Source organism: Paramormyrops kingsleyae, chromosome 16, assembly GCF_048594095.1.
Source record: "Paramormyrops kingsleyae isolate MSU_618 chromosome 16, PKINGS_0.4, whole genome shotgun sequence".
Lineage (NCBI taxonomy): Eukaryota > Metazoa > Chordata > Actinopteri > Osteoglossiformes > Mormyridae > Paramormyrops > Paramormyrops kingsleyae.
This window is the reverse complement of record NC_132812.1, coordinates 3448199-3473617: the sequence shown is the minus strand read 5'-3', so window position 1 is coordinate 3473617 and position 25419 is coordinate 3448199. Positions and strand designations below refer to the sequence as shown.

At 44.2% G+C, this 25419-nt stretch overlaps 1 protein-coding gene across 8 annotated transcripts; it reads right to left on the bottom strand.

Moving 5' to 3' along the window:
• Positions 1-431: 431 nt before the first annotated feature.
• agpat3 (1-acylglycerol-3-phosphate O-acyltransferase 3) lies at positions 432-25419 on the bottom strand. 8 transcript variants are annotated; one of them, XM_023792930.2, is made up of 11 exons: positions 25198-25419; positions 14130-14187; positions 12291-12348; positions 10430-10653; positions 10173-10342; positions 9922-10083; positions 9072-9225; positions 8260-8362; positions 7500-7575; positions 6055-6253; positions 432-4284 (listed from the first exon to the last, which is right to left on the bottom strand). In XM_023792930.2, exons 4-11 carry the CDS (start codon positions 10605-10607, stop codon positions 4193-4195), a joined length of 1134 nt encoding a protein of 377 aa, XP_023648698.2. In that variant the 5' UTR covers positions 10608-10653; positions 12291-12348; positions 14130-14187; positions 25198-25419; the 3' UTR covers positions 432-4192. The 8 variants fall into 8 exon arrangements, with proteins under 8 accessions (XP_023648698.2, XP_072556352.1, XP_072556351.1 ...); XM_072700251.1 differs by lacking the exon at positions 25198-25419 and adding an exon at positions 15544-15839; XM_072700250.1 differs by lacking the exon at positions 25198-25419 and adding an exon at positions 15486-15628.

Sequence of the window (25419 nt, the reverse complement as noted above, 5' to 3'; positions counted from 1 at the left end):
ACTGCCCTTTCAGGGTAAAATTGCTTACCCCTGCCTTAAGGCAATAAAGCCGTAGTTTAGTGGGCTTCTGTTGCGCATACACACCGAAGCGTTTTTAAAAATATATCACAACTAATGCTTAGAGCTTTTTTTAAGTTAATGTAATGCTGAAGATTATTCTTCTATGATTTGCACCTCAAAAAAATTCGTTCCGTTCTTGCAGTTCCATGTGATTGACTATATATTTACGATACGATATCTTGAAATAGTTTTCCACTGTCGGACCAAATCAACTGTATAATCAATGCACAATATGATGTTATAATCGTTGCCTAATTGAGTAAGAACAAAAATCTCAGCGTAAATGTGTTATGGTCTTAATGAATACCGACAACCTTCTTTTCAGTCCGGAAACTTGAAATTCATAAGGGAAGAAAGCAGCTCTGTTTGCGTTAGTCTAGGAAGTCGTTTTATTTAATTCATTTGGGGTAAAACGTACAATGTAAGTCGTGTCCCATGGCGCAGATGAACCTGTTGTGCAGCCACTTAGGAAGCAAATCCCTGAATGTTATCACACATTACCGCAAATCATGCAAAAATAATAACAAAAAATAAGAATACCACCCAGGCAGCCAAAATATAATTGGTTACATTTGTACATCAGGCATAATTTTTTACTCTTCACATAGGAAGATACGAGTTTATAGATTCATTAAAAGTCTAACTGAAATCAAACCGTTTTAACTGCATTAAGTGTATGCGTAAGTCCCATTGATTTTTCATAGAGGGCTGTATCCTCTTCTTCCCTTTGACAAGTGACAAAATTGTTTTCTATTTTGACTTCAAGCCGCTTTGCATTAATTTGATGAGACTTCTTGTTGGCGCCTCCCACCCCAAAAAAACTTGCTGGGGGGCGGGCTCCTGGTTGCTGGGAAGGTGGGTGTGGGGTCACTCAGGGAAAGTGAGTGTCACCTCAATAACATGTGACCACTATGCCGGAGGAAGCCTGCTAGTCACTTCTGGTTTCCGCACAGAACTCTGGACCTGACACTGTAGCCAGATGGCCCTAATTGGTCCACCATCCTAAATTCCTCTCACCAATCATACGAAGATATTCTAGATCTCAAATCGTTTCATTTTTTAAAGAATCCTTTTGCCAAGGAGGTGCACTCAAAATAACTGACCAGCAACATAAGATTAACGCATGACATTTTGTCTGACGTAAAGTGTCAGTCGATTTGGTCATTTACTCTTTAATGTTCTGAATTTAATAAACAAATACAGTTATGTCAGTTACTAAAATATGAAAGTTTGTTCTCTATAATAGTTTATTTATAGTTTCAAAAGAATATATATATATAACAAAAAATTCTATGTGGTTAAAGTAAGTTTTCAGTAAAAACTTCTAGTATAACACAGGTAACGCTTACATCTCTCTCTGCTTCATCCAGGTTACTCATCAGGACAAATGTCAACGGAAGGCTGTTCAGATACCTGAGGGAGGAGTAACGGTGGGACTTTTAGGCTGAACCTTGCCCTTCTCATTTCAGTACAATGCTAACATGAAAGTTTGCTCATTTAGTATCACATTAAATACAGAGAGGGCTGAAGATAGCCACAGTTTTGAACATGCAGGTAGGTCAGTTTGAAGAGACAAGCCCCCCCCCCCCCCCCAAGATCTCTCCAGCCTTTTAGAGAACAGATCCACAGCTTAACACAGCTTTAGGAAGAAACGTATCAAATTAAACTTTTAAAATCCTTTCTGAGTGCAGGAATCTGCGAGCCTCTTTGGCATACCGCTGCCATCTCACAGGCAGCTACTCGTGCGGAGTTACAGTGGCTGCCGCACATGCATATACTCCAAGCCCAGGCTTGCACAGATCTTTCCTCTAGAAAGTGTTAATCACACAGAACCTGCTCACTGGCAATCAAACTCAACAGAAAACAATGAACAGATCATCACCCTCCATCTTCCCCCCAGCCAAAGACATTGCGTCTCATGGTTCCTTCCACATCACAGCTCTACTGAGATACTGGTTCATTGGCATGACGGGTGATAAATGGTCAAAGGTGAAAAGAGACAGGTGTTTTTCAGTGGACTCTTCACCGTTATGCAGTGTGACTGACTCCTGTGCTGAACATTTGTTTAAACGCTTCATTTTATAGCAGTACCCCTGCCACTAAATTACCCCATTTTACAGTAAACACAAATAGAAGCAAAGTGGATGGGAGCTCCAGCCATGTCACAAAAGTCATTCACCAAAAATTAACTGAATTACTGGAGACAATGAAAAAAGTAAATCAATGAATGAATGCAAATAAAATTATTAACGAAGGCTTTTTTGTTGTAAGCTGCCTGTTAGTGGTGCATGATTATGTACAATTTTCAGCTATTATCCAGTGACTAACGGGGGGGGGGGGGACTGGGGGGGGGGGGGTAACTGAACCAAGAGAAGGCAGACACTATTATTGCTACAACAAAATAATTTTGACGAGAATCTTTATACATTAAGCAATGGAACGGGGTCTCCTAACTCTGACGGCCTTGTGGTTCCTTCACTAGGAGTGTCGTTTTCCAGAACAGTAGCAAAAACTTCTCCTAAAACAGAGTACAGGCTCTGGAGTCTCTCATGAGCACGTGGGAGAAGAAGAGGAGGAGATAGAGCCATATTTTCTCTCTCCATCTATTGCATCTGACTATGATCTACTCTTCATTTTGATCACTTTCAGCAACACAGAGGAGGAAACAGGAATGGCTCAAAGAGAAAAGGAGTCAAACTGGAAAGTGTGGAAAAGCCATTATGGAATTTGAAGGAAAATTTCACTGTGACACAGAACGCAGGTTCCTGTGTGTAAAGGCTGTTGATACACAATACAGGAGGCAAAGAGAATTTCCAGATACTGTAGTCCCCCTGGTTCCCTGATGTTTTTGCTGCAAACGAGGTAGAGAGCGACACCTCTGGCAGAAAGTTGACACTGACAGGTCTGTGTGAAAGCCTACTGGCACTATAGCACAAGTGCCCACCTGGTATCAATACCCATGATGCCACAGCTGCTAGCATGCTTGGCATGGGATAGGGAGGGAGCAAAAAAATTCAAAATCAGTGGTCGCTACATTGATTTGCTAGGGGTGTCACATTCATATACTGTCCCACCCTCTGTCTCCAACATGAGCCCAGGCTCTAGAGGGCGCTCTTGCCTTCAGCTACATGTTTTTAGGGAATTCCTTTAACACAGTCATAGGGATGGGTGTCAGATTTCAGGACTGAGGCACCTTTTCCACCTGTTTTTGTCTCGCCTCATTGGGGAAAACAGCTGTTAGTCAAAGAAATGAGCAATGGGAGACAGCTGGTGGCCAGATAACACAATATATGCATTCATGGGTATGTCATAGAGAGGGGGGGGAAGGAGGAGAACAATCAAATTGCTAGAAAGCTGAGCATACACAAACAGGCCACAGAAATAAAAGCCCCCAATGGCATGCTGTTAAGCAGGACTATTATAGGATGTCAGAATATCGCAACTATGCAAACAGTTTATTAATATTCAAGAGTGGTGAGGTGACCTCACTCTGTTAATGATATGTGCAGATCTGCCATGACCACCATTTTGAAACACAGAAAACAGACCAGCATTGCTGCCTACTCTGGAACATGTCGCAGCAGAGGAAGAGGAGAATCTCAGCAGGATGAGGAAGCAACCTGGAGTGCTGGGTCTCCGCAGGAGGCTATTAAGCAGCAGGCCAAAGACGTGCATCTCCCCATAACCCACCCCAAAAACAACAATAATTATTTTTAAAAGAGCAAAAAAAAGTTCAAAATAATGGAGGGAAAAGCAGCTGTGACTCTGAATCTGAGTCCTGTCTGGCCAGTGGTGAAGGTACAGGTGGGGACAGGAGGAGTCATTCCCTCTGTCAGTGAACAGATGACAGAACCAGGAGGTAGTGACTCCAGGGAGGGGGGGCCAGACCCACCCCCCTCCGCCCTCAGTGTCCGTCTGCCAGTTCAGTGGCATGTCTGGTGTGGATGGAACCACACAGGATCAGGCTTGCAGAAAGTCATTGCAGATCATAATTATTACTACTCTGAATTATGTGTAATCACTATTAACCCCCAACCCCAACCCAAGCGTGCTTCCATGCCCTTAAAGAGAATAAAAAAGGGGCTGTGACCATGCAGAGACCGCATGGTCACGGCATGGCGACCGCGTGCCTCTAGTTCTCCTTCTTTGCCTCTTGGTTGCCGTAGCTAGAACCTGTTTTCTTGACCTCGGTGACCCCAATGAGACGCCGCACTGCTATGGAGGCTGGTAGGGGAGACAGACAGACAAACAGACAAAGACGTTTCATTAGACACAACAGCAGCATCCAGGGCCTCCTCTACTCACAGCTGTCCTTCTGGAGACTAAATATAAATTAAATGGAATGTACTTCATATTAAAAGTCTAGACATAGTTCTGGCAGCCATTGTGTTCGTTTGTGATAGAGCTCATTCAACTGCACTGTAGCATTGTAATCAATTTCAACAATGAGTACGATTCTGCAGCCATGAAATAGTTACTTTTACATTAACTACACAATTTCATTATTAGCAAACAAGATGTCAGCTAGGAAAGCAGGTTAAAATTACTACAGCAGCTACATTTTATGTGGTTCAGTTGTCGGCTGGATTAAGAATTACCTGAATTTTGATTTTGTTTACAAGGATACGGTAGGTGGAATATCGCCTAATAATCTGGTTAATCCATAATCCAGCAGACCTATTAAGTGATCTGAGATGTTTGGCAATTTATGTGACAGCCAGGTTGTTTGTTAGGTCACATATTAACTTGACCACCAGGACATTTTGGTGGTGCAGCAAAGTACAGTCATCCCCTTCACATTTGTGAGGGTTTGGAGCAGGAGATCCCACAAATGTGAAAATTCAAGAATAATACTTGGGCACCCCTAATCTCAACCCATAACAATCTTCTAGCCTGACAGATAACGTACAAATTCTATTTATTGTTAGAGGAGGACAGTTCAGCTCCAGAAAGTACAAATCCAGACCAAGGTTTTGTTTCAACCAATCAGTTGAGTACTCTGTAACTTTGACTCCTTATATTGAACTGGTTGGTTGAAACAAAATCTTGGCCTGGATTTGTACTTTCTGGACCTGAACTTTCCAGCTCTGTTTATTACCAATTTCTAAACAAACAGTATCACACTTGCAGACTTTCCACTACAAAGCATATCTAACCCATTTGCCTTTACAGTCCTCTTCCTCTCAGGAAAACGTTCAGAAGCATTGTGAGCACTACGTTTCGGACCCATAATTTAATATGCAAAATTACCGGAACTGAAAAGTTTATAAGTTACTGGGAGAAACTCCAGTAATTCCACGGTCACAAAGACAGCAACACGCAAGTGAACCTGGTTGCAAAGATGCGCGGCTACGTAGAGCACAGTTACATATTTATTTTTAGACCAAAAATAACTTTTAATATCAAAGACATAGTATGTACTTAGTCTAACATTTATTAAATAACACTGACATTTATATATCATTTTATGTGATCCAAATCATTTTCAGAATTGTCTATATATTTTTCACTTTTGCATCTTCTGCAAGTTTCTGCCACCTTTCAGCTCCAAAATATTCTCATTTAATTGTTCATGGACTACTTGCAAATAACCAAGACTGAGAATGTCAAATCTGAGGGGGCAACTGTACTGAATTTTAACAGAGAGAGACTGTCGTGGTGGCATGAGTGGACAGGATAACTGGAGACACAATGACAACGATCCATAGCAGACCATCTAGAAGAGGCTGAAATGACACCATTCTGATTTGATCAATATTTTAACGCCACAGGAAGGACAGCATCCTGGTAACAGCTTCCTAAGGTTGCAGCTGTATTTACAGTAACGTCATAACCAATCCTAAGCCTGAGGGTTATTACAGGAGGTCATTTTGTTCATAGTGGGTATGATGTCATAGTGATGACTGTGAGGTCACAGTGCAACGTGTGCATGGTCATGCTGGGGGCCAAACAGCCCATGCCAAAACTGCACCGAAAGGACAAAGTAGTGCCAACCTATGATGATGAAGAGGACGAAGCCGATGATGAGAAGGGGCGAGCCGCTGACCGCCACTCCATAGGCGAAGTTGATGAGGGGTGAGAGCAAAAGAGTGGCCCAGAACAGGAAGTTGAGCAGCGTCCAGGGCCGACGTGAGGGTTTGAATGAGGAGCCGGGAAAAATGCCTTCTTTTATATACTGCTCCTGTAGTGCATCCTAGGAGAAAGGATGAGAGAAAGAAAAAACATGACATGATAAGGAGATAATGGTGGAGTGCAGGAATCACAGGCTAGAGGAGACAAACTGTGATTTTGTTGCCATAAACCCAGCAGCAGCCCTGCTAGTAGACTCTTGAGGAAGATTCATAACCTTAATTACTGTAATAAAATACCCAGCTGTACAAAAGAACACATAAATACACAAATGACTATGAGAATAACGGGTCTTTATATTTTATAAGATCACTTGTGCCTCCAGAAAATACCATTAAACAGCCCAGACTGATCAAGGACATTACATTCATTTCCTCTAATTCTGCACAGCAAATGTGGAAAATGTGTGGGTTAGAGATGCGCGGATGGCGGTTATATCCGCGGGCGCTGCGGATAATCCGCAGGTTGGGTGGGTCGGGTAATAAAAAAATACATTTTAATTAATTGCGGGTGGATGAGATAAATCATTAATGATGCAAATATCAACTACATTCTCTAAAATACGAACATGTTTTAAATGCATTTTTCATCAGGCAGACAGTCGCTAATTTGCGCTCTCGTTTTAAAAAAATACGTGCTTGCCGGGAGGAGGGGGGTCCATTTCTTAAAGCAGAAATGGAGGCGAAACAGCTCCGAGAGAGACTAAAAAAGGGAGAATTAAAAACAAAACAAAAGGAAGGAAAGAAAAGTGCTGTGTGGGAGCGGTTTAGCGAAGTGCCTATCGCCTGTATAAGTGCCTACGAGTTTTTTTTGGGGAAAAAAGTTCTTAATTGTTCTCTCTAGTTTTTTTTAATCTGTTTGGAAGCATAATATTCTGTATTATTTGAATAGATAGGGCTAATAAATTTGCCGTTATCCAGTCATTGTGTGTTTATGTGTTGCAGCGACAGAAACGGTGATATTCCCATTAAAGTCTGAATGGAGTAGGCCTTGTTTATTTTATTGAGAAAATGTTGGTTAATCTGGCCAAAGACAAAATTTGTTTTATGAATAAATGTTCATTTAAAGCAGTAAAGATAGTATTGTTTTACTATCAGAGATGCGCAGATTAGCTCTAAAGTCACTGAATCTGCTGTTAAAAACGAAGCGGGTGCGGATATCTATATCAGAGAAAATTATAGGTGCGGGCGGGTGGATGATTTGTTTAAAGCCGCAGATTCGAGTGACATTTTAGCTGATCCGCGCATCTCTGGTGTGGGTGTATGAGACATTAAGCCTATGAATAATGAAGAAAGGGGGGAGAATGTGACCTTTTCCTGGTACAATGTGTGAAGCCAGGTTGAACATTCCTGCTCATCCTCTGGAATCTCCTCCACAGGGAACCGCCTGTGGGGACAGAGGACAGGGTCTGAACAGAGGAGTGGGTATTGTGTGCAATAGTACACTCTGGCCACAAGGAGTCAGCAGTCACACAGAATAGGGACCATAGCACTGCACAGCTATGACTTGATCATATCATCATATGATCACACTTCAGTGAGCATATGTAAAGACTTTCATCTATTCTTTTTACATTTAAAAAGGTCACTGAGTTTGATGGGTGACTTTGACAATTTTAATGGTTGCTGGTATCATTTAAATAGTAATTTAAATAATTATTGAAACAGCAACATAAATGACCAAATAATCATATAAATGACAGCTTAAATTATAATTATAAATGACATCTTTATTGAATATTGTCACAAAACACCCTCCATACATTTAGTGATTGGCTCCTCAATCCTATCTCATGACTGAAACCTTCCATAGTAATATTAAGTAACGGTTAATGAGGACAGGTCTTGGTCCTCAACCTGAAGCAGTTTGTTGTCTATGTGATCTGTAGCAATTTCTTTGAATTTGATTTACTACTGTGATTCGCTGGCTGGTACAATGTGTGCGGTAACGGAAAATTAATCAATACCCATCCAACCAATCAGATTTGAGAATTCACCATGCTGTGTTATAAACCACTGTTAATAATAATAGCAGTTGAGGTTGGTCTGTTGGCAGAGAAGTAGGCAGCACCTGAGACTCATGTCTGCCTTGTACTGCTCCCCATTTATGATGCCCAGTAGCGTTGGGTTCTTCTTATCCTTGAAGTTGAGTGTGACATCATAAACTGCAGACACTGGGGACCAGGAGAAAGTTGGAGTGAGCTGAGAGGGGAGGCTGGAGGGGGCACACAATCTCGCGGCAGCATCATAACCAGGCTGATCTACAGTGGGTACTGGGGGGGGGGGGGGGGCGCTCCTGTTACCTACCAAGAGGTGACATAATGGACCTGGTGGTCAGATCCAAGGACAGGATGCCCCACTGGAATTTCACAGTAAACCTATTGCTTGTTCTTTGTGAAGTCAACCCTCCGCGCAGGGTCATGATCTGCTAGACCATCAGCAATAACAAAGTAGGTCCCAACAGCTAATCTGCATTTTATAGGCATGCTGCAGAAATCTTAGCCTTCTTCACAAGGTTAATCTGACTAGATGATTTTCTTCTTAAATCAGCCAAATAAAATTAGCGAACTACCAAATCCAATGCACTATAAGACTGACAGACATATGCATGCTCCTTCATCATGTGCTTACAGAGTAAAAGGCCTTCGTGTGTCGAGCCGAGACTGGCAGAGGACACCAGCTGGGCCTCCTCTCATTTCTACAACAGTCTCTTTCGCGTTAGTTTTGCTCAGCTGGTCACACGATGTTATGCAGCTTCACCCCAGGAACAAACAAGTGCTTTGTGCACTGGCTAACTGAAGAGCCAGGGAGCTGGCAGAGGCGGGAGAAGTCACACTGTGCCTGTATCTGAAATATCTAAGAGGCTTTCCCCGGCGCCCCCACCTGTCCCCTTGAGGCACTGCAGCGTGGTGGTGAAGCCCTTGGTTCTAGGTAAGAGGTGGTACTTGAGCTTGGGCAGGCCTTTGCTCTCCGCCACCTGCATGCTGATCTGGTGCTTCTTCTCTGTGAAGCGAGTTCCCTCACAGTAGAGCAAGAACTGTAGGAAGTCATCAAACAACCACCATCTTACGTTACCACTGAAATACTCAACCCTCTTCATGGTTTTTAAACAGGATTTCATTTTTCCTAGCAAAGAAGCTGCATATTTGCCCTGTCATATCTGCCCCAGTGTTGGCCCTATGAATCATGGTCATGAAAGAGCAGGTCCCCTAGGAATTATTTTAGTTTTGCATGTTGGCTCAATAGATAATCTCCAGGTTTTGTCTATATCTGGATGCCATATGACCTCATGACACAGATTAACCTTTGACCTCTAACCTACAACCTAGCCTTATGGGAGGTGCCATGCAGGCATTTGGAACAGTGTTCAAAGGCACATTGACAGCTGGCCTGGATTTGTGCACAGTGGACACTCCACACTAAATGCAGCCATTCTAATCTGCCTACTGTGTCCCAAATGGCCACCGTTGGTGAACGGCATTGGAAGACACAATGCCTCCGAGAGCCATGGTGAGGGAGACCAAGAGGAGATAACCTAGAGTTCCTCTGGACCTGGAGCCACAGAATGAGCCGGGTTTGTATGCCCAGTGTGTTTATGAAGTACCTTAACAGGCTTTACAGTACATATCATATCTATAATAACCCCAAGAGCACATAGATGTCCTTCATGAGCTTGCAGATTCTCACTTGTTTCTATGCAATGACAGGAGTGTGCATGTTACCTCTAACTTACCCACATGAACTCTGGGTAATCTCGAAGTCTCTCCAGCCCACTGAAAACGGTATTTCTGTCCTCTTCCCATTTTCTCTTGCAGAACACTATCTCCAGGAAGTACCAGGTCCAGCCAATCAAAGGGACCTTCAGAAGCTCGTGTTTGGCCAGAACTTTGGAGCTCTGATGAGAAAAGAGAGAATATCACAAGACCGGAAGCAAAAATACCAATATAATGCCACGTTCTGATGTACTGCTGCACAGACACTCACGCCCAGAACCCCGAAGCGTTCACACATAGTCCAGCCACACAGGAAGTCGATCTCAAAGTTGTGATTGAGGATGATGATGACATGCTCCTTTCCCAGTTTGTCCATGGTGGCCTTGTCAGTGTAGAGTGTGCAGTCCGTACAGGACCACCACTCCAGCAGCATCACCAGTTCTAGGGCACGGCGGAGATGGAGAGCTGGTGAACATAGGTCACCATCACAAGTCACATGACATACACATGGTTTGAGGGCTGACTCACGGCTCCAGAGGGAATAGGCCAGCCTGCAGTTGATGCGGCGGTAAAGCTGCCTGTTGAAGGGCCACAGGACGCACGTGCACAGCTGGATGAAGTTGATTATGAGGCCGCTCACCACGAACACGAAGCTGATGAGCAGCTGCAGGATGAACTGCGTCTTCAGGTAGGAGATCAGACCCATGGCGAGAGGCAGAAGTGTGTGCCTAGCCCCTCGTGCTGCGATACACCTGCGGGACAATGGAAGCATGAAGCTAACATGGATTTATCTCCACTGACATTGTCTGACATATATGGCAGCTCCACCTACTGGTCTGACAGAAGGAACACAGAAATGTATCACATCCAGATATAGAGTGGAACCCTTCAAAGTACCCTTTTAACAGACAGACCATTCTGAGCCCCCTTTTCTACAGAGATCTCATTATAATATGCTACGCTTACCGACAAGCACCTTCATCAAGGGGACCCTTCGGTGCCATCTATATATCACCTATATTGCAGGATACTACATCAGCAAGGACATGCCTACACATAGCGAGGTCAAAGTCCCTGATGCCTGCTGCCCATCAAAAAACCCTATTAATTTCTTCCAGTCAGAGGGCAATACAGGAAAAGACAACATTGCCTAAATAGTAGTGATCAGCGTGTAAGAGAAATTCAGGCCATGGACACTCAACTAAACCGCACAGACTGCTGGCAGACATGTCAATAAAACCGGTGTGGAAACATCACAGGATCAAGCTTTACAAAGTCAGCCAGGGTTTCCAACGGTTATCTTACAGTTTCTGTGTCGCAGCCAAAACTGTCAGGCAGCCACAAAGAGAGGATCAAGCTCCTCACAAACGTCCACTGCTGGCCAGACCTGTCGTACAATAAAGCTTTTGTCTTTCCATGAAATTTAATCACCAGAACTTAAAACTTCATTATCTGGTGTTTTTGTTCTCAGCTGTAATCATAGGTTATTATTAATAAATTTTATATACACATACAAAAAAATGCTAAAAAAGGGAACTTAACCGGCAACTGCAGCCACAGGGGGTGGTGTGTGACTTGGGGGCGTAGGGGTCTATGCCCATGACCAGAAAGGTCGTGGGTTTGAATCCCAAGGCTGGCAGAGTGATCTTATCACTACTGAACCCTTGAGCAAGGCTGTTAACCCAGCCTGCTACAGGGACGCCAGAGGACCCTGCGCTCTGACCCCAAGGTTTCCACACTCGTACATCACTGTGGACAAAAACCCACTGATGACGAATGTGAAACCTACACCACAGTCCTTTATTGTAGCACCAGCTTGGTACTCGGCCTGAAAAGGACACCAACACAGAGGCGAGGCTGAGCGCCTCAGACCAAACATCTCAGGCTGGGCATGTCGGCTGGGTGGCTCAGACCAAACATCTTGGGCAGGGCGCCTCAGACCAAACATCTCAGGCTGGGCGTCCCAGACCAAACGCCTCGGGCCGGGCATCTCAGACCAAACGTTTTGGGCCGGGCGTCTCAGACCAAATGTCTCGGGCCGGGCATCCAGCCTGACGCATCCTGTCTCTCCTGCACGAATTTGACACTCTAACTAGCCTTTTTGGGGATCCTCCACATTTTTGTTTTAAAATTTCACAAGAAAGATAAGCAATACTGCAGGTACTGAGGCAGACAAAGTAGCTCTGCACAAACCACACTGCGCTCTCACTCCAGTCACGCTTTCATTCGAAGCGGCTTATGTGACCAGCAATCCGACCCATTTATACGCCAGACAGGTCACTGGACTCCCAGCGCTACTCAGCTGGCAGTGGTGCTCTGATGTGTACATTTTGGCCCATACAGTTAACAGATATGTTTTTGTCTATTACCGATACTGATAAATACTAACCTTTGAGCTCCACGAATCTGCAGTGAAACTGAAGTGGGTGACGCTACTTCTTAAGATCCTGTAAATGTGTATAGCAGCTACGTCATATAATGCAGGCAGTGAGACGTCAGTGAAGTAGAGCCAAATCGGGAGACTGTAGTGAGCTTCTAAGTGGTGAATGATTATTTTTATTCGCTGCAGAAAGTATCCATACATTCATATGTTAACTAAAGTCTAAATATAAGTGGCCATGACAGACACATCCGACCGATGCTGATGTCCTGATTTTTAACAAACATCAGCTGACAGCTATATGTTCAGAGATGTAACATGCATCAACAGTGTTCACAGAAAGTCTTGGAATGCTTGCTTATTTTTGTAAAAACATTGCAAATTTATTGGTTTTATAACAAAAGTAATTACAGTGTTACCTCAGTTCTCGAACTCATTAGAACTCAAGTTTCTTAAAAGTCGAACCAACCAGTTAAAAAAAAAAAATTACCTAGAGCTCGATCTGAATCTCAGAAGTCAAACCGTGAACGCCGACCTAAGATAACTTGTACACACGGGGAAATGAGTCACGCGGCACATCTCTCAGCGGAAACAAAGGGTAACGCTTCAGTCTCAGCCTCGCATTAGCTGTGATAGCATCGTTCATGTTTACACTAGCTGAATACACATATTTAGACAGTAAAGATACATTTAGACAATGATAGACAGTTTTTAGTAATTATTATTATATAATAAAATAAATTTTTAAATAAAGATTTCTTATTCGTTATTTTAATATTAATGATAAACCATTAATACATTTAATTATAATAATATTGTCGTGCTGAGCGGGGACGGAACGGAGACAAAGGCGCAGACGTCAGGGTATCAGGGAATACGGGGTTTAATTACAGGAAAGGCAGGCAAAACGCAGACGGACAATACAATGACCAGACTGGGGAAACAAACTGAAACGCGGACGAAATACAGAGGACTAATGACAACAACCAGAAACAGCTGATCACACGGGGATTCCACACGGGGTTAACGAGGGGGCGTGGCACACGGAAGGAGCGGACGATCAGGGCAGGACACATTGTTTGGATACATTTATTTTCTTACTTTACAAATTACTGTTTTGATATATGTGTTTAGATGTGTTCAGTACAGTATATGCTCTTCTTGTTTTGTCCGGTTCATTTTGTGTTTAAATGTTTAAAAAAAAACATATTTAGGTGTAATTTTTCCATTATTTCTTATGGGGAGAATTCGATCACAACTCGAACTTTTTAGGATTCGATCCGGAGTTCTTAACAGATTAAATTCGAGTTCTGAGGTACCACTGTATGTTATTCATTACATAAAATATTTATCACATTAGAAACAATAAGTAAGTAAGTAGTAAGTAAAACATTAATTTCCAGTAGTAATAAATTGGAACTCACATTATAGTTCTTAAAGATCTGTTCTGAGTTTAAAAGTTAATTGACAAGCAGCCTTACTGGGTGCTTTTTATTAGTAACACCTTCGCAGTAACATAAAACACCAAACATTGTGTTTGGTATCCCTTTGAGAGCCACTGACTACAATTGCAATTAATAGCAAAATTGCCAGAACAGAACTGAATAAGTCAGACAAAAAAAAATTATGACACAATAAAAACAAAATATCTGTGCACAAGATATGTACAGAAGTAATAAACATTACTTGTTTGGGAAATTGAAACCAATAAATTTGTAACATTTTGACAGAATTAAGCAAGCTTCCCAAGACTTTATGTGAGCACTGTGTATCAGGTGAGATGTAATCCTGCAAACTACTTGGACACAGGACTCTTGTCTGCCGTTGTGGCTCATGCTGCTCACTCACCGCGGCAGATTTCCTTCACAGGCCTCTTTTACAGGGTCCCTCACTCAGAACAACAGACCTGGAGAGAGATGGAGAGGCGCCATTACCACATAGATCAGCAATACAGATCTGCTAAATTATCACAGCAACAAAGCACTACAGCCCATTTAAAGCAACACAGACTGCGAGTTTTAAGGAATGAGATGAGAGATTGAAGCGTGAAGAAAAGGCGGGAAAGTGGGTTGAAATCCTTCAAATGTTAAATCCATCGCATATATTACCAGAACCTCTCTTTAAAAAGATCATTTAGGCAAAGGTCAACTGTGAGGGAAGTGAATAACAGCAACTACGAGGTTGGTATGTCAAACTGAGGCCAGTGATTATCTACTAGGCCCCATACAGCCAAAGAGAAAACAAGAGCAGGGACACTCATAACCAAACATCACTGTGAAGGGTCTCAGATAGGAGGAGCTTCAACCACAATGGCATGACGGTGTCTGATGATGGCACACACACACACACACACACACACACACACACACACACACACACACACACACATTCCTTCTCTAAGGTCATGGGAGAAAGGCAGAGGGAGGCACATGCCTGCACGTAGCTTTATGAGACACACTCAGCCCCCAAACGGCAAGGGACACGCAGCCAAGCCCCCCCAAACCATCCTGGCACCCCTGGCCCCGGGGCCAAAACAGCAGCTTAACCTAACCCTAACCCTAAACTAAACCTACCCCTACCCCTGTAAACTTCCCCTTTCCGAAGAGAGGGCAACTCAGTGGAAGTGAATACAGGAATCCCGTGGAAGCAGTTCAATGAAAAAGGAGTCACAGGAAACAAGAGCGCGGTGCGGAGAGGACATGCATGCTATCTGCACCACGTTCACACCCCCATCTCCCTCCCCAGGGTGAGACTCTGATCTTGTCGAAGATATTTCCAAATTCTGATTCGCCCATAACTTCCATTTTTCTGTTCTGAAAAGTATTGAGAAGCTTTGTTTTAAGGTGACAGTAAAGCCCCAGAGACAGAACTTCCAGCTCGTTACTGATGCGATAAAGATCTTACAAGTTTCCCAGCTTAAAATGTGATACAGCTCAACCGCTTTTTCCATTCAGCTGTGAGATATCTGAACTGCACTTTAGGACTTCAGACAGTTGGTAGATACACATACTCATAGAAGCACACACAGACAAAGAGAAAGAGAGACAGACAGAGAGAGAGGCACACACACACACACAGAAGCAGACACAGACACGCACACATTTTGCTAAAACACATTCAAGGTAACCTGGCATATGCACACATATAGGCCATCAAACTGCTGCCAATCTGCCACCCCACCACCACAAGACTCTAGCAAGGTACCTGTGAGAAAGAGGCAAGCATCAGGATGTCTGACGGGCAGCACTGCAGGACCACTCACCACAACGTCCGCTTAAGATCAGAACTGCACAAAGTATGGATCCGACATGAGGGACGCTTCATGTCGAGGAGCTCTGTTATCACATCACACAGCATATGCTGTGGGTCAGAGTTCACAGCCCCATGCCATGTAGGTGACCGCTGGGAGGGGAGTCAGCTTACGCGTGCCTCAAGGGAAACGTGCCAGGGCATCGAGTCAGACCTCCCACAGAGCAGTCACCCCATATGCTGTCGCAATCGCCCTTCCCAATTGGATGGGAGCCCAGCACATGACCGGGATGGACACACCCACGCTTATGCATACAGATGTGCTCTTCATGCTCAAGTCAGTGTTAAGAGGCAGATATAGCATTGCAGTTTAAGCCTTAGTACATTAGGGTACAACAGCAGTGTCCCCTATGAGGAAAACCAAAATACTGAAAGACAAGTTAGGGAAGAGAGACCCAGTCACTATTACAATATGAAACTGAACAGTCAGATAATGGAAGACAGCACCCAACACAAACACAAACACACACATACAGACCTGTGGCCTGTACTACAAAGCGGGGTTACTGGCTTATCGGGGTTACTGGCTTATTTAGACTTCATATTCGTTCACTTACATTTTGCCGAGACTACCTTAAATCTGACAAGTTACCCCGATAAGCCAGTAACCCTGCTTTGTAGTACAGGCCCCTGTGCTCATAACTTTGTGGGAATCATCCATTAATATCTATGGGCAAAACCCTAATCCCAACAATGACAACCTTAACCCCTACCCAGACCTAACCTTAAACCACAAGTAGTCAAATAAAATACAAGGTTTTTTTTGGCATTTTTAGTGTTTTGGTTGCGTCGTGGCTAAGAAAGAACTGAGCCAAAAAGCCAAGCTCTCGATCTATTGGTCCATCTTTGTCCCTACCCTCACCTATGGTCATGAGCTATGGGTAATGACTGAAAGAACGAGATCGCGAATACAAGCGGCCGAAATGAGGTTTCTCCGCAGGGTGTCTGGGCTCTCCCTTAGGGATAGGGTGAGAAGTTCGGATATCCGGGAGGGCCTCAGAGTAGAACCGCTCCTTTCTTCACGTCGAAAGGAGCCAGTTGAGGTGGTTTGGACATCTGGTGCGGATGCCTCCTGGGCGGCTACCCGGAGAGGTTTTCCGTGCATGTCCTACAGGGAGGAGGCCCCGGGGCAGGCCCAGGACTCGCTGGAGGGATTATATCTCTCGGCTGGCCTGGGAACGCCTCGGTGTCCCCCCCGAGGAGCTGGTGGGGTTAGCTGGGGAGAGGGAGGTCTGGGTGCCTCTACTGAAGCTGCTACCCCCGCGACTCGAACCCCGGACAAGCGGTAGATGATGGATGGATGGGTTGCATCACTTAAATCCCCAGCCTGTCCCCCTGCCAAATGATCAGAAAACCACACTATAGACAACAGGAAGACAAGGAGGCCAGAGTAGCCAAGAGCATGGAAAAAAACTCCATAGTATAGCCAAGAGCACAGAGAACTGGGAGTCCAGAGTGCAAGGAAAACAAGGATTCTGGAGTATATCCAAGAGCAGAAATAACAGGCAGCCCAGTGTATAGCCAAGGGCAGGGAGTTCAGTAGGCTGTAGTGTAAGAGGTTAATGGCAGTTAAAACAAGGCCCAAGAAATGTCACATACATGGTGTTGAGGGAAAAAAAAAAACAGAGAAATACACCATGTGAGAAAGGAGACATGAAGGATATCAGGGGAGAAAGAGAGAGACAGACAAAGAGATAGAGAGAGAGAGAGAGAGAGAGAGAGAGAGAGAGAAAGAGAGAGATCAGGACTGTAGGGCAAAGGCAGCCTCAGGCCTCAGTGTGAGCATGTGTGAAGGTCACCTAATTCCTGCTGACACAGTTGGGCCCCTGGAACCCACCAACGCCCCTCCCACCCACTCATATCCCCACACACATACACTCACTTCCAGGGTTACGAGGGTGCAGCCCCTGTTTGGTGTACAAGTAAAGCAGCCAATGCCCGGGAGCCATTCTGCCCCAGCGGACGCCTGGCAGGGAGCCTGAAGCCTACAGCATGGGAGCGGAATAAAAATGGTGACCTGGGGAACACCTGCCCCCGAGAGATGGGAAAAGCCAGACAAAGCAAAAACAACAGCAAAGCCCAGTGTTACCCCGCCCAGCAGGGAGCTGATGTTAATCTCTTCCACACACACTTCTGTCTCAGCTGGTCAAAACACTCTGACAGACCTGACAGAAGATCACAGGCCACCAGAACTAGTCTTCAACAAACACATTGCTATGGGTGTGTCCAAAATCGCACACTTACACAGTAGGTACTGAATTTCATCAGAAGCCTACTACTCAACTGTTAACGCAGTACATACTGTACCTAAGTATGAGATCAGTATGCATGCATTTGGACACACTGTTGTCACCATCTTACATATTACGCGACCCAGATGGTTACTAATGGTGTAGTTTGACCTACGGTGAAAGTTAAAAAGCCACTTTATGTAACAGGGTATTGTTTTTTTACTTAGATTTGTACAGAAATTTCCTCCACCATCTTGACAAAAATTTCTGAGCATGTGATGTTTGCCATCTCTGGTTGTGGCTCCAGTGGCCTTATGGGATAGCACAGTGTTCACTGGTGGCACACTTCAGATTTTTGCAGAATGCATTATGTCATCCAGGTATCGTTCGCCTACTGTCTCATCCATACTGAGGATTAGGACATGCTGCTCACATTGTATAATATATTTTCCCTCCTACATAGCAAACAAGTATGCAATTTCAGACACTACTTAAGTTTGTCAATCACCATGGCAACAACATGACAGATTCTCTCTTCTACTTAATTTTAAGAGACGATATGGGGCAAAGCCTTCACCCTAAGGACCAGTAGTGTTTTTTCTATGACTGCAGATTCAAAAATTCTGCATGATTTCTGAAAGTTGACCCGAGGGCTCCCTGACTGATCAGTGTGATTGTACCGAAACATTCTGCAGCGAAAATGATCAGCAGGTTAGCAAAGATGTAAATCGGGGATGCAAAACTATTAAAATGGGAAGAGAAAAATATTTGGATTGCAAAAGAAAAAGTACGATTTTGATACTATAGTTCACCACAATAAAATTAATAGAATTGAGTGTCTTGAAAAGCACTATATATATATATATATATATATATATATATATATATATATATATATATATATATATATATATATACACATACATACACACACACACACACACACACTCATTCAGCTTATTATTTTGCATTTTTAAAGCTACACTTACAATAAATAAAACCAAACCATTGACAGAGAAGTTTGCTCAAAGGGTGCTATTTCCCTTTAAATGTAAGTTGTGTGCCATACCCAGACAGGGCAGCTATCCTGCGACAGGCATCAGGGCGATAAGGTTAGAGCTCTGGGTGTGACCATGCAGGCCAAAGGTCACCCTGTGTCATCACCACAGACTCTGCCACAGTCACACACACAGGGTGTCGGGTCAAAGGGCAGCTCACTAATGTAATCATCTGCCACTTCCTGAGATATCCAGCTCTAGCACAAGAGAAACCATGTTAATTAGCAAACTTTAATATTCATGAGTCGTTAATAATTAATATTCATTAATGGTTCCTTCAAGAAAGAGTGTATCCCAGAGTCAATATCACTTAATTGACATTTAAATACTGATTTATGCTTAAGGAACAAACTATCCTTGTCAGGGAAGTCTTTCTAACTTCTCCCAAACACAGCTGTGGCAGTCAGCAGCGCCCAGGCTTTAAAAGCAGGACACAGGCTGGGCCTCATACGCACACAGTCATTGCTGAAAAGGGATGTCTTTCAGGCACCACAGCCTCTGAACAAAACTCTGCATATGTAGTGGAATAGGGTCATGGGCCAAAATCTGGATAAAAAGAGTTCCCCTCCTTGAAATGTGTGCTAAAGTTCACACTGAGATTTCACAATCTGCACCAAGAAGCACCAATGAATGGAACGTTAACTTCAGCGGGAAGCATTACTGATGAGAGGCTCTCTGGGTTCCACTGGCCAGCAGCCTGGGATACAGGGAGACCCCTCACCCACCATGAGAGTCGGTACCTCACAGCACCTCCTCCGTGCCTCCCGCACTCTCACTTTCCTCCGTCTATGCACAGTGATATTTAGGCAGTAGCTGGAACACGTGCTCATACGGACCTCACTGTGAGCCTGCAACCATAGCAACAATGTAGCCATGGAAACCACACACTGAAATAACACATATGGCTGAATTTGGGGCCCCTAGTACTGACCTCTTAAACTTTCTCCTTAAAGAATCTTTGGGACAAACTGGTTGTTTTAACCTAGTATGATGATAAATTCCTGCCGTCAAGATGCAGGTGCAAATCATGCAATCAGAGCCAAGGCTGGAGCCAAGGCTGGAGCCAAGGTTCACATCACTGAGCCATCAAGCATATAGATCAGATCAAAAGGAACCCCTACACAACTTACCAAACTATGCCACTTCCCAGCAGTACCAGAGGAAAACTTACCAATAGATGTAGTAAGCCAGTGCCATGACCACCAGCGCCCCACAGATTCCCGTGAAGATCATCACGGCACCCTGGTTCAACATGGCGACTGTACCTGGCTGGGCTAAGACTTCAGACACAGAAACCAGCAACGGCTAGAGTCTATTTCTGCAATTAAGTGGTGGAAGGATGTGCTGACATCCACCAACAGGTGAAGCACACAAATCCCAGGCTGGGATTAGGATGACGTGAAGGTTACGCTTGGGGGGAAACTGGGCACTCAGCGTTTCGCCAGCTTGTGCCACCCACAGGACTAAGCAAGAAGATAGCAGGTGACACTGGCACCAGCCACAACTCTTCAGTGGGTTCCTCAAAAAGCCAATGGGAAGAAAGAGCAAGCAGAGATGCAGAAGAGAACCAGTAACCTCATTCCAATAACAACGACGAGGCAACAAATAGCAAGACTGCCCATGAGAACTTTCTTGAGCGTTGTCCTCAGGCGTAATCCCAAACAAATCAGATTAGTGCTTATTGGCTAGCCACCGGCACCCTGGATAAGTCAGATCCCATTTCCATCAATATGGTGGTAGGTGGGGGCCTGGGGGGGCAGTATGCAATGTCATGAAACTCAGCTAGCACGCCATGCTGACTGGTTCTGCCCGCTACATACGGACCCCAACAGGATAAAAGGCGGAGAAACACTGAAGAGCATTTAACCTTGAATAACAACGGCATGGCACACAGTCATTCCTCAAGAAAAAAGTGGTCTTATAATACAAGGCTTCCATTTAGCTTCTAGCTGTGCAGCCTGGCACAGCACTGAGATCTCTGGAGAGGAGGGGAGACCAGCTACAGACAGATGCCTCTAACCAACATGGATCATGCGCCTCTGGTGTCCATCACTGAACAAGGACTTTATTCCTGAGCCAGACTAATGGCTCTGTAGGGGTGGAGTTTGCAGGTTCTCCCCGTCTCTGAGTGGAATTAGGCATCTGTGAAACTGCCTTTGATGTGTGAGAGGTGAGTATCTGATGACATCATCTGTGCTTCCTGGCACAGGCTCAATGTGACCCTATACTGGACAGACACACCCACAGAACACAATACCCATGAATTGCATGAATAAATATGGCAAATTAATAGAGTTTAGTGTTTTCTGCCTTGTGGTGTTTAATTCAACTGTTCTAAACAATATAAGACCTGTTGTTCCAGACCAGCCATTCCATCCACAGTAATTCCATTAAACCTCACTGGGGAGGGGTGTAAATCAATGCTGGCTGCCAGAGGTTGACTAAAACACCCCCCATCACTTCAAAATAGGGCTCTTGATCTTTCCCCTTGAGTATCTGAGATGGTGTGTGTCACTCTGTCAGGTAGGCTGGGCCATGCCTCACAGCAAAATACCGAAAACAGCTCCTGATCAACACTAAAACCATCTGAAACTTGTGTGTGTAATAACATTACATTCCACCAAGCAGAACAGGCACAAACATGTCAGAGCCCTGACAAACACATATAGGTATTTATTCATAGTTCCTCATCAGGTCTCATGTGAAAGTGACATTTACATAGTATCTTCCAAAAAAAATAAAGTCATTGGGCACATAGTCTTGAGCACAGATAAGTGACACAGCACCAGCCTAACAGAAGACGTCTTGCTGTTTTCTGCTACAAAGGCGGTCATGTTGTGTTTCTCTACTGAATGAGACACCTTAGCCTCATTACAAATATGTACTCCAGCTCAAAGACGTTCACTAATTTTAAACTACATTTAGGTCACTCAGATGACCCTTCTATCCAAAACGACCTGCAGTTTTTACTTGTTTATATAGCTAAATTCTTCATTAGGTTTATATTAATAATTTAGTATAAACTCTTCAATCAAGGGTGATACAGCATCATTCAGTTTACTGCTCCACCTCTTTACCACGGTGCAAGCTCTGTAAACTGAAACATGCAGCCCTGATATCCCTTCCCTGGGGCAAAGTGTGTCATAAGCATCTTATGAAGCAACAAAGAGATGCTTCATTTCCTGGACTCAACCTGAGCTCCACAAAACAGGAGCAAAGCTGAGCACAATCATAAAATTGGCTGAAAAACATAGGAAGGCCGCTAAAAAAAGAGGTTTCTCTCCTTAAGGGGCACATACTTGTTTAAATATTGCATTTTTTGCCATCATGATGACCACCGCTGCTTATGATACTGCCAATACTGATCCACTTGAAATCGAAGTGTTTCACCTGCATGCGTAGCCTGTAATGTGCTGCCTTTGTGTAGCTGGTTTGGGCAGCTCTAAAAAAAAGTCGCTGGATTGACACAGGTTAAGAAAAAGGCACGTTTGAGCTTTGACCTTTCACCAATTCGGTTTTTAACCTTTTTGTTACTCATTCACTTTGAAATTCACTTTGAAAGATCAGCACTGATCCTTTCATACTGGTCTGCCACCCTTCCTTTGCAAAGAGTTAAGCTGTGGTGGCTTAACGGTTAGGGAAGTGCACTTGTAATTGAAAAATTGCAGGTTCGAATCCCTGACCAGCAAGGTACTGCTCCCTGGGTGCTGAATTAGCTGTGACATATGGGATAAATGCAGAGAACACATTTCGTTGTGGTGCGTCAACAAATAAATTCTAATTCCTTGAATGTATTTCACAATTATGAACCTCCATTTATTTTGTACAAGCTGCACTTTTCTGTTCAAACGGCAGTTCACGATTTCACAACCAGCATGGGCTTAACCATGCGGAGGCCTGAGGCAGAGCCGGTGAGAGAGTATAAGACCTCGAGTGCCACCGAAACAGACACAAAGCCACAGCACGATGGTCTCTGCGTCCATCCGAGTGCCTCACTGCTTTCAGCTCCTGTGGCCCACAAGGTGCCGAGGTTCAAGCACAAAGTGCGGCTTGCAGTGCAGCTTGTGACTGAGCCTCTAGGCAGAATGTAGTCAGAAGCGGCTGCGAGAATCAGCAACACAGCGGATGGTTCAGAGCCCTGGTAACTGCTAGACGAGGCGCATTACTGATGCCAGGGGCTGTCTCTCTGCCCTCCCGGGGAGGGGGGAGGGGAGGGGGGGGGGGGGGGGGCAGGGCACTCTGCTCCAACTTACTTAGTTTGCAAAGAGCTTGCATCTCATTTTTGCTAAAAGCCTGCAAAGCAAACTATGAGATGTATCACTTCCCTTCTCATAACCGATAAAAATAGACCAAGCATTTCTACTTCAAAAAACATGTATTTGCTTCTAGACTCATAGTAAGACTTCTAAAGGGGTACCCATGGAGCACGGTACCCCAGCTAGTGTATAAACATCCAGATTTTATAGTCACAAGTTCAGCTCTTTATCAGCTTTTCCCAGAATGTTATAATCTGCCATCAACTGCCAGTTTTGACCATTAAACTGACCAGATTAACTCAGTGCACCCATGCTGAAAAGCACTGCATTTAGACACAGAATAAGCAAAATGATACATGCTGTCACATCGAATAAGGTACACAAATGGGACAGCTGGCCTGTGGGAGGAGGAGGGGGGAGGATTTGAACAGGAGACTGGGAAGTCAGGGTTGTTAAGAGGATTATGGAAGGAGCAGGTTTCCATCTAAACCTCAACCCAGAGGCCAGTCACAAAACACACAATAATGTCCCATCACTAAATCTCTCTAAACATATCACATTACACTATATACACAAACTTAATTCCAGCGCTACCGACAAGATACACCTCTTTTTTAACCATTTCTTAACTGAAACAGTCCATGTTAAGTGTCCAGAGCACTTCTTGGTCACAAGCCCAGCTCTGTCAGGCTGCGGACTGCCAAGCGCCGAGGACACCGTGTGGACCTGCCGAGATGCGAAGCCTCACAGAGCATCAGCAGGTTTCACGGAGCGGGGCACCCCATAAAGCGCAGTAGTGGGCACATGAAACCAGTAACTTAATTAAAAATCTATTATTATGTACAATATTCAAAATGTTAACTATTATTTTTAAAAATTAAAATTCTATTGCCACAATAGGAATGTAAATGTCACCAAACCGTACAGTGTTCCCTTAGTGGAAACAATGATTTTGACTCGCTGCTTTGAATTGCTAAAACTTATCGCCAACACGATCCAAGCAACTTTCCCACATACAGATAAAATACACAAATATTCTTGGCCCAGCTAAACGGTCATTTCATGCGACAACCTGGAATCTCACAGTGCAAAACCCTTATTTTACGTTAAGAAACCCACAGACAGGCACTGACGGCTTTTATTGTGCACAGTAAACATATGCGCCCGAAGCAGTACTAATTCATCAAGCCAACCGAAAATACGATCAAATCAAAGAGGATTTCCTGAAACCTGATCGAATTCATCAATCGACAGATCTAAATGACTGACCAAACTTTTTAATGATGCGTGAAACATTACACCTTGCGCTTGTCTTATCCACCCGGATTCCGTCCATCGGTCCGGGCGACCTTTACCCCAGTTACAGCACAGTAACATTCAGCTCCAAACAGGGCTGCAAACCACCAGTCTTTTAACGCATCGGTCTTTCCGTAAGGTAGTTTATATCCATTCCAGTAAAGGTTAAACTGGGCAAGGTGGAAATAACGGTATAATGCCCGCCGCAGAGACACTTGACATGTGCAATGGTGTGACTGTCCTGAGAATCGGCTACTTTGGGAGAAACGTAGACTGATGCGCAAGGCTTCCTTCTCAGTGTAAGCGGAGCGTGCAATGTGAAACACACACTGTAATAACCCCCGACGTGCTGCCGTATCACGCCAGGTCCGAGGCACCATCTCTACGTATGAGCGATACGAAGTAATACAGGAAACAAACCCACGAAAAAATAATAAAAACAATCAAACATTCTTCGGGTGCATAAGGGTGCTGTCATCCAGGTCTGGTTAGTTAATCCCATCACAAGAACTGGCTTTAAAACTCATGTCAATTACCACCAGAAACGTGCTCACATTCGATTTAACTGAAGTGTCTAGTCATTGCATTTTGCAAATGTACTCCACCAACATCTGATAACCTATAGACCAAAATGCACACAACAAATCACCAAAACCTGCATGGTCCGATGAATCCGACAGTAAAATGGACATCGGGCCATGAATAGAATATAATCTATACACAGACTATATACTATACATTGCCATCAGACTGAACAGCTAAATACCTGTTTTTTACGTGTGACCAGTCCCCGGAATGGCCCAGGATGAATGTTACACAATTCGTATTTTGCTACAGTAAATTCACAAATGATGCAACATTTATTCCGTTTACGACCAGTCGATGATGGTTAGCTATATAGAACACTCCTATTCTTTGTCCGTAAGCTAAAGCTCCATCCCTCCAACACAGTACAGCGGCACAGACTTTCCGGTCCGACCTGCCTCGC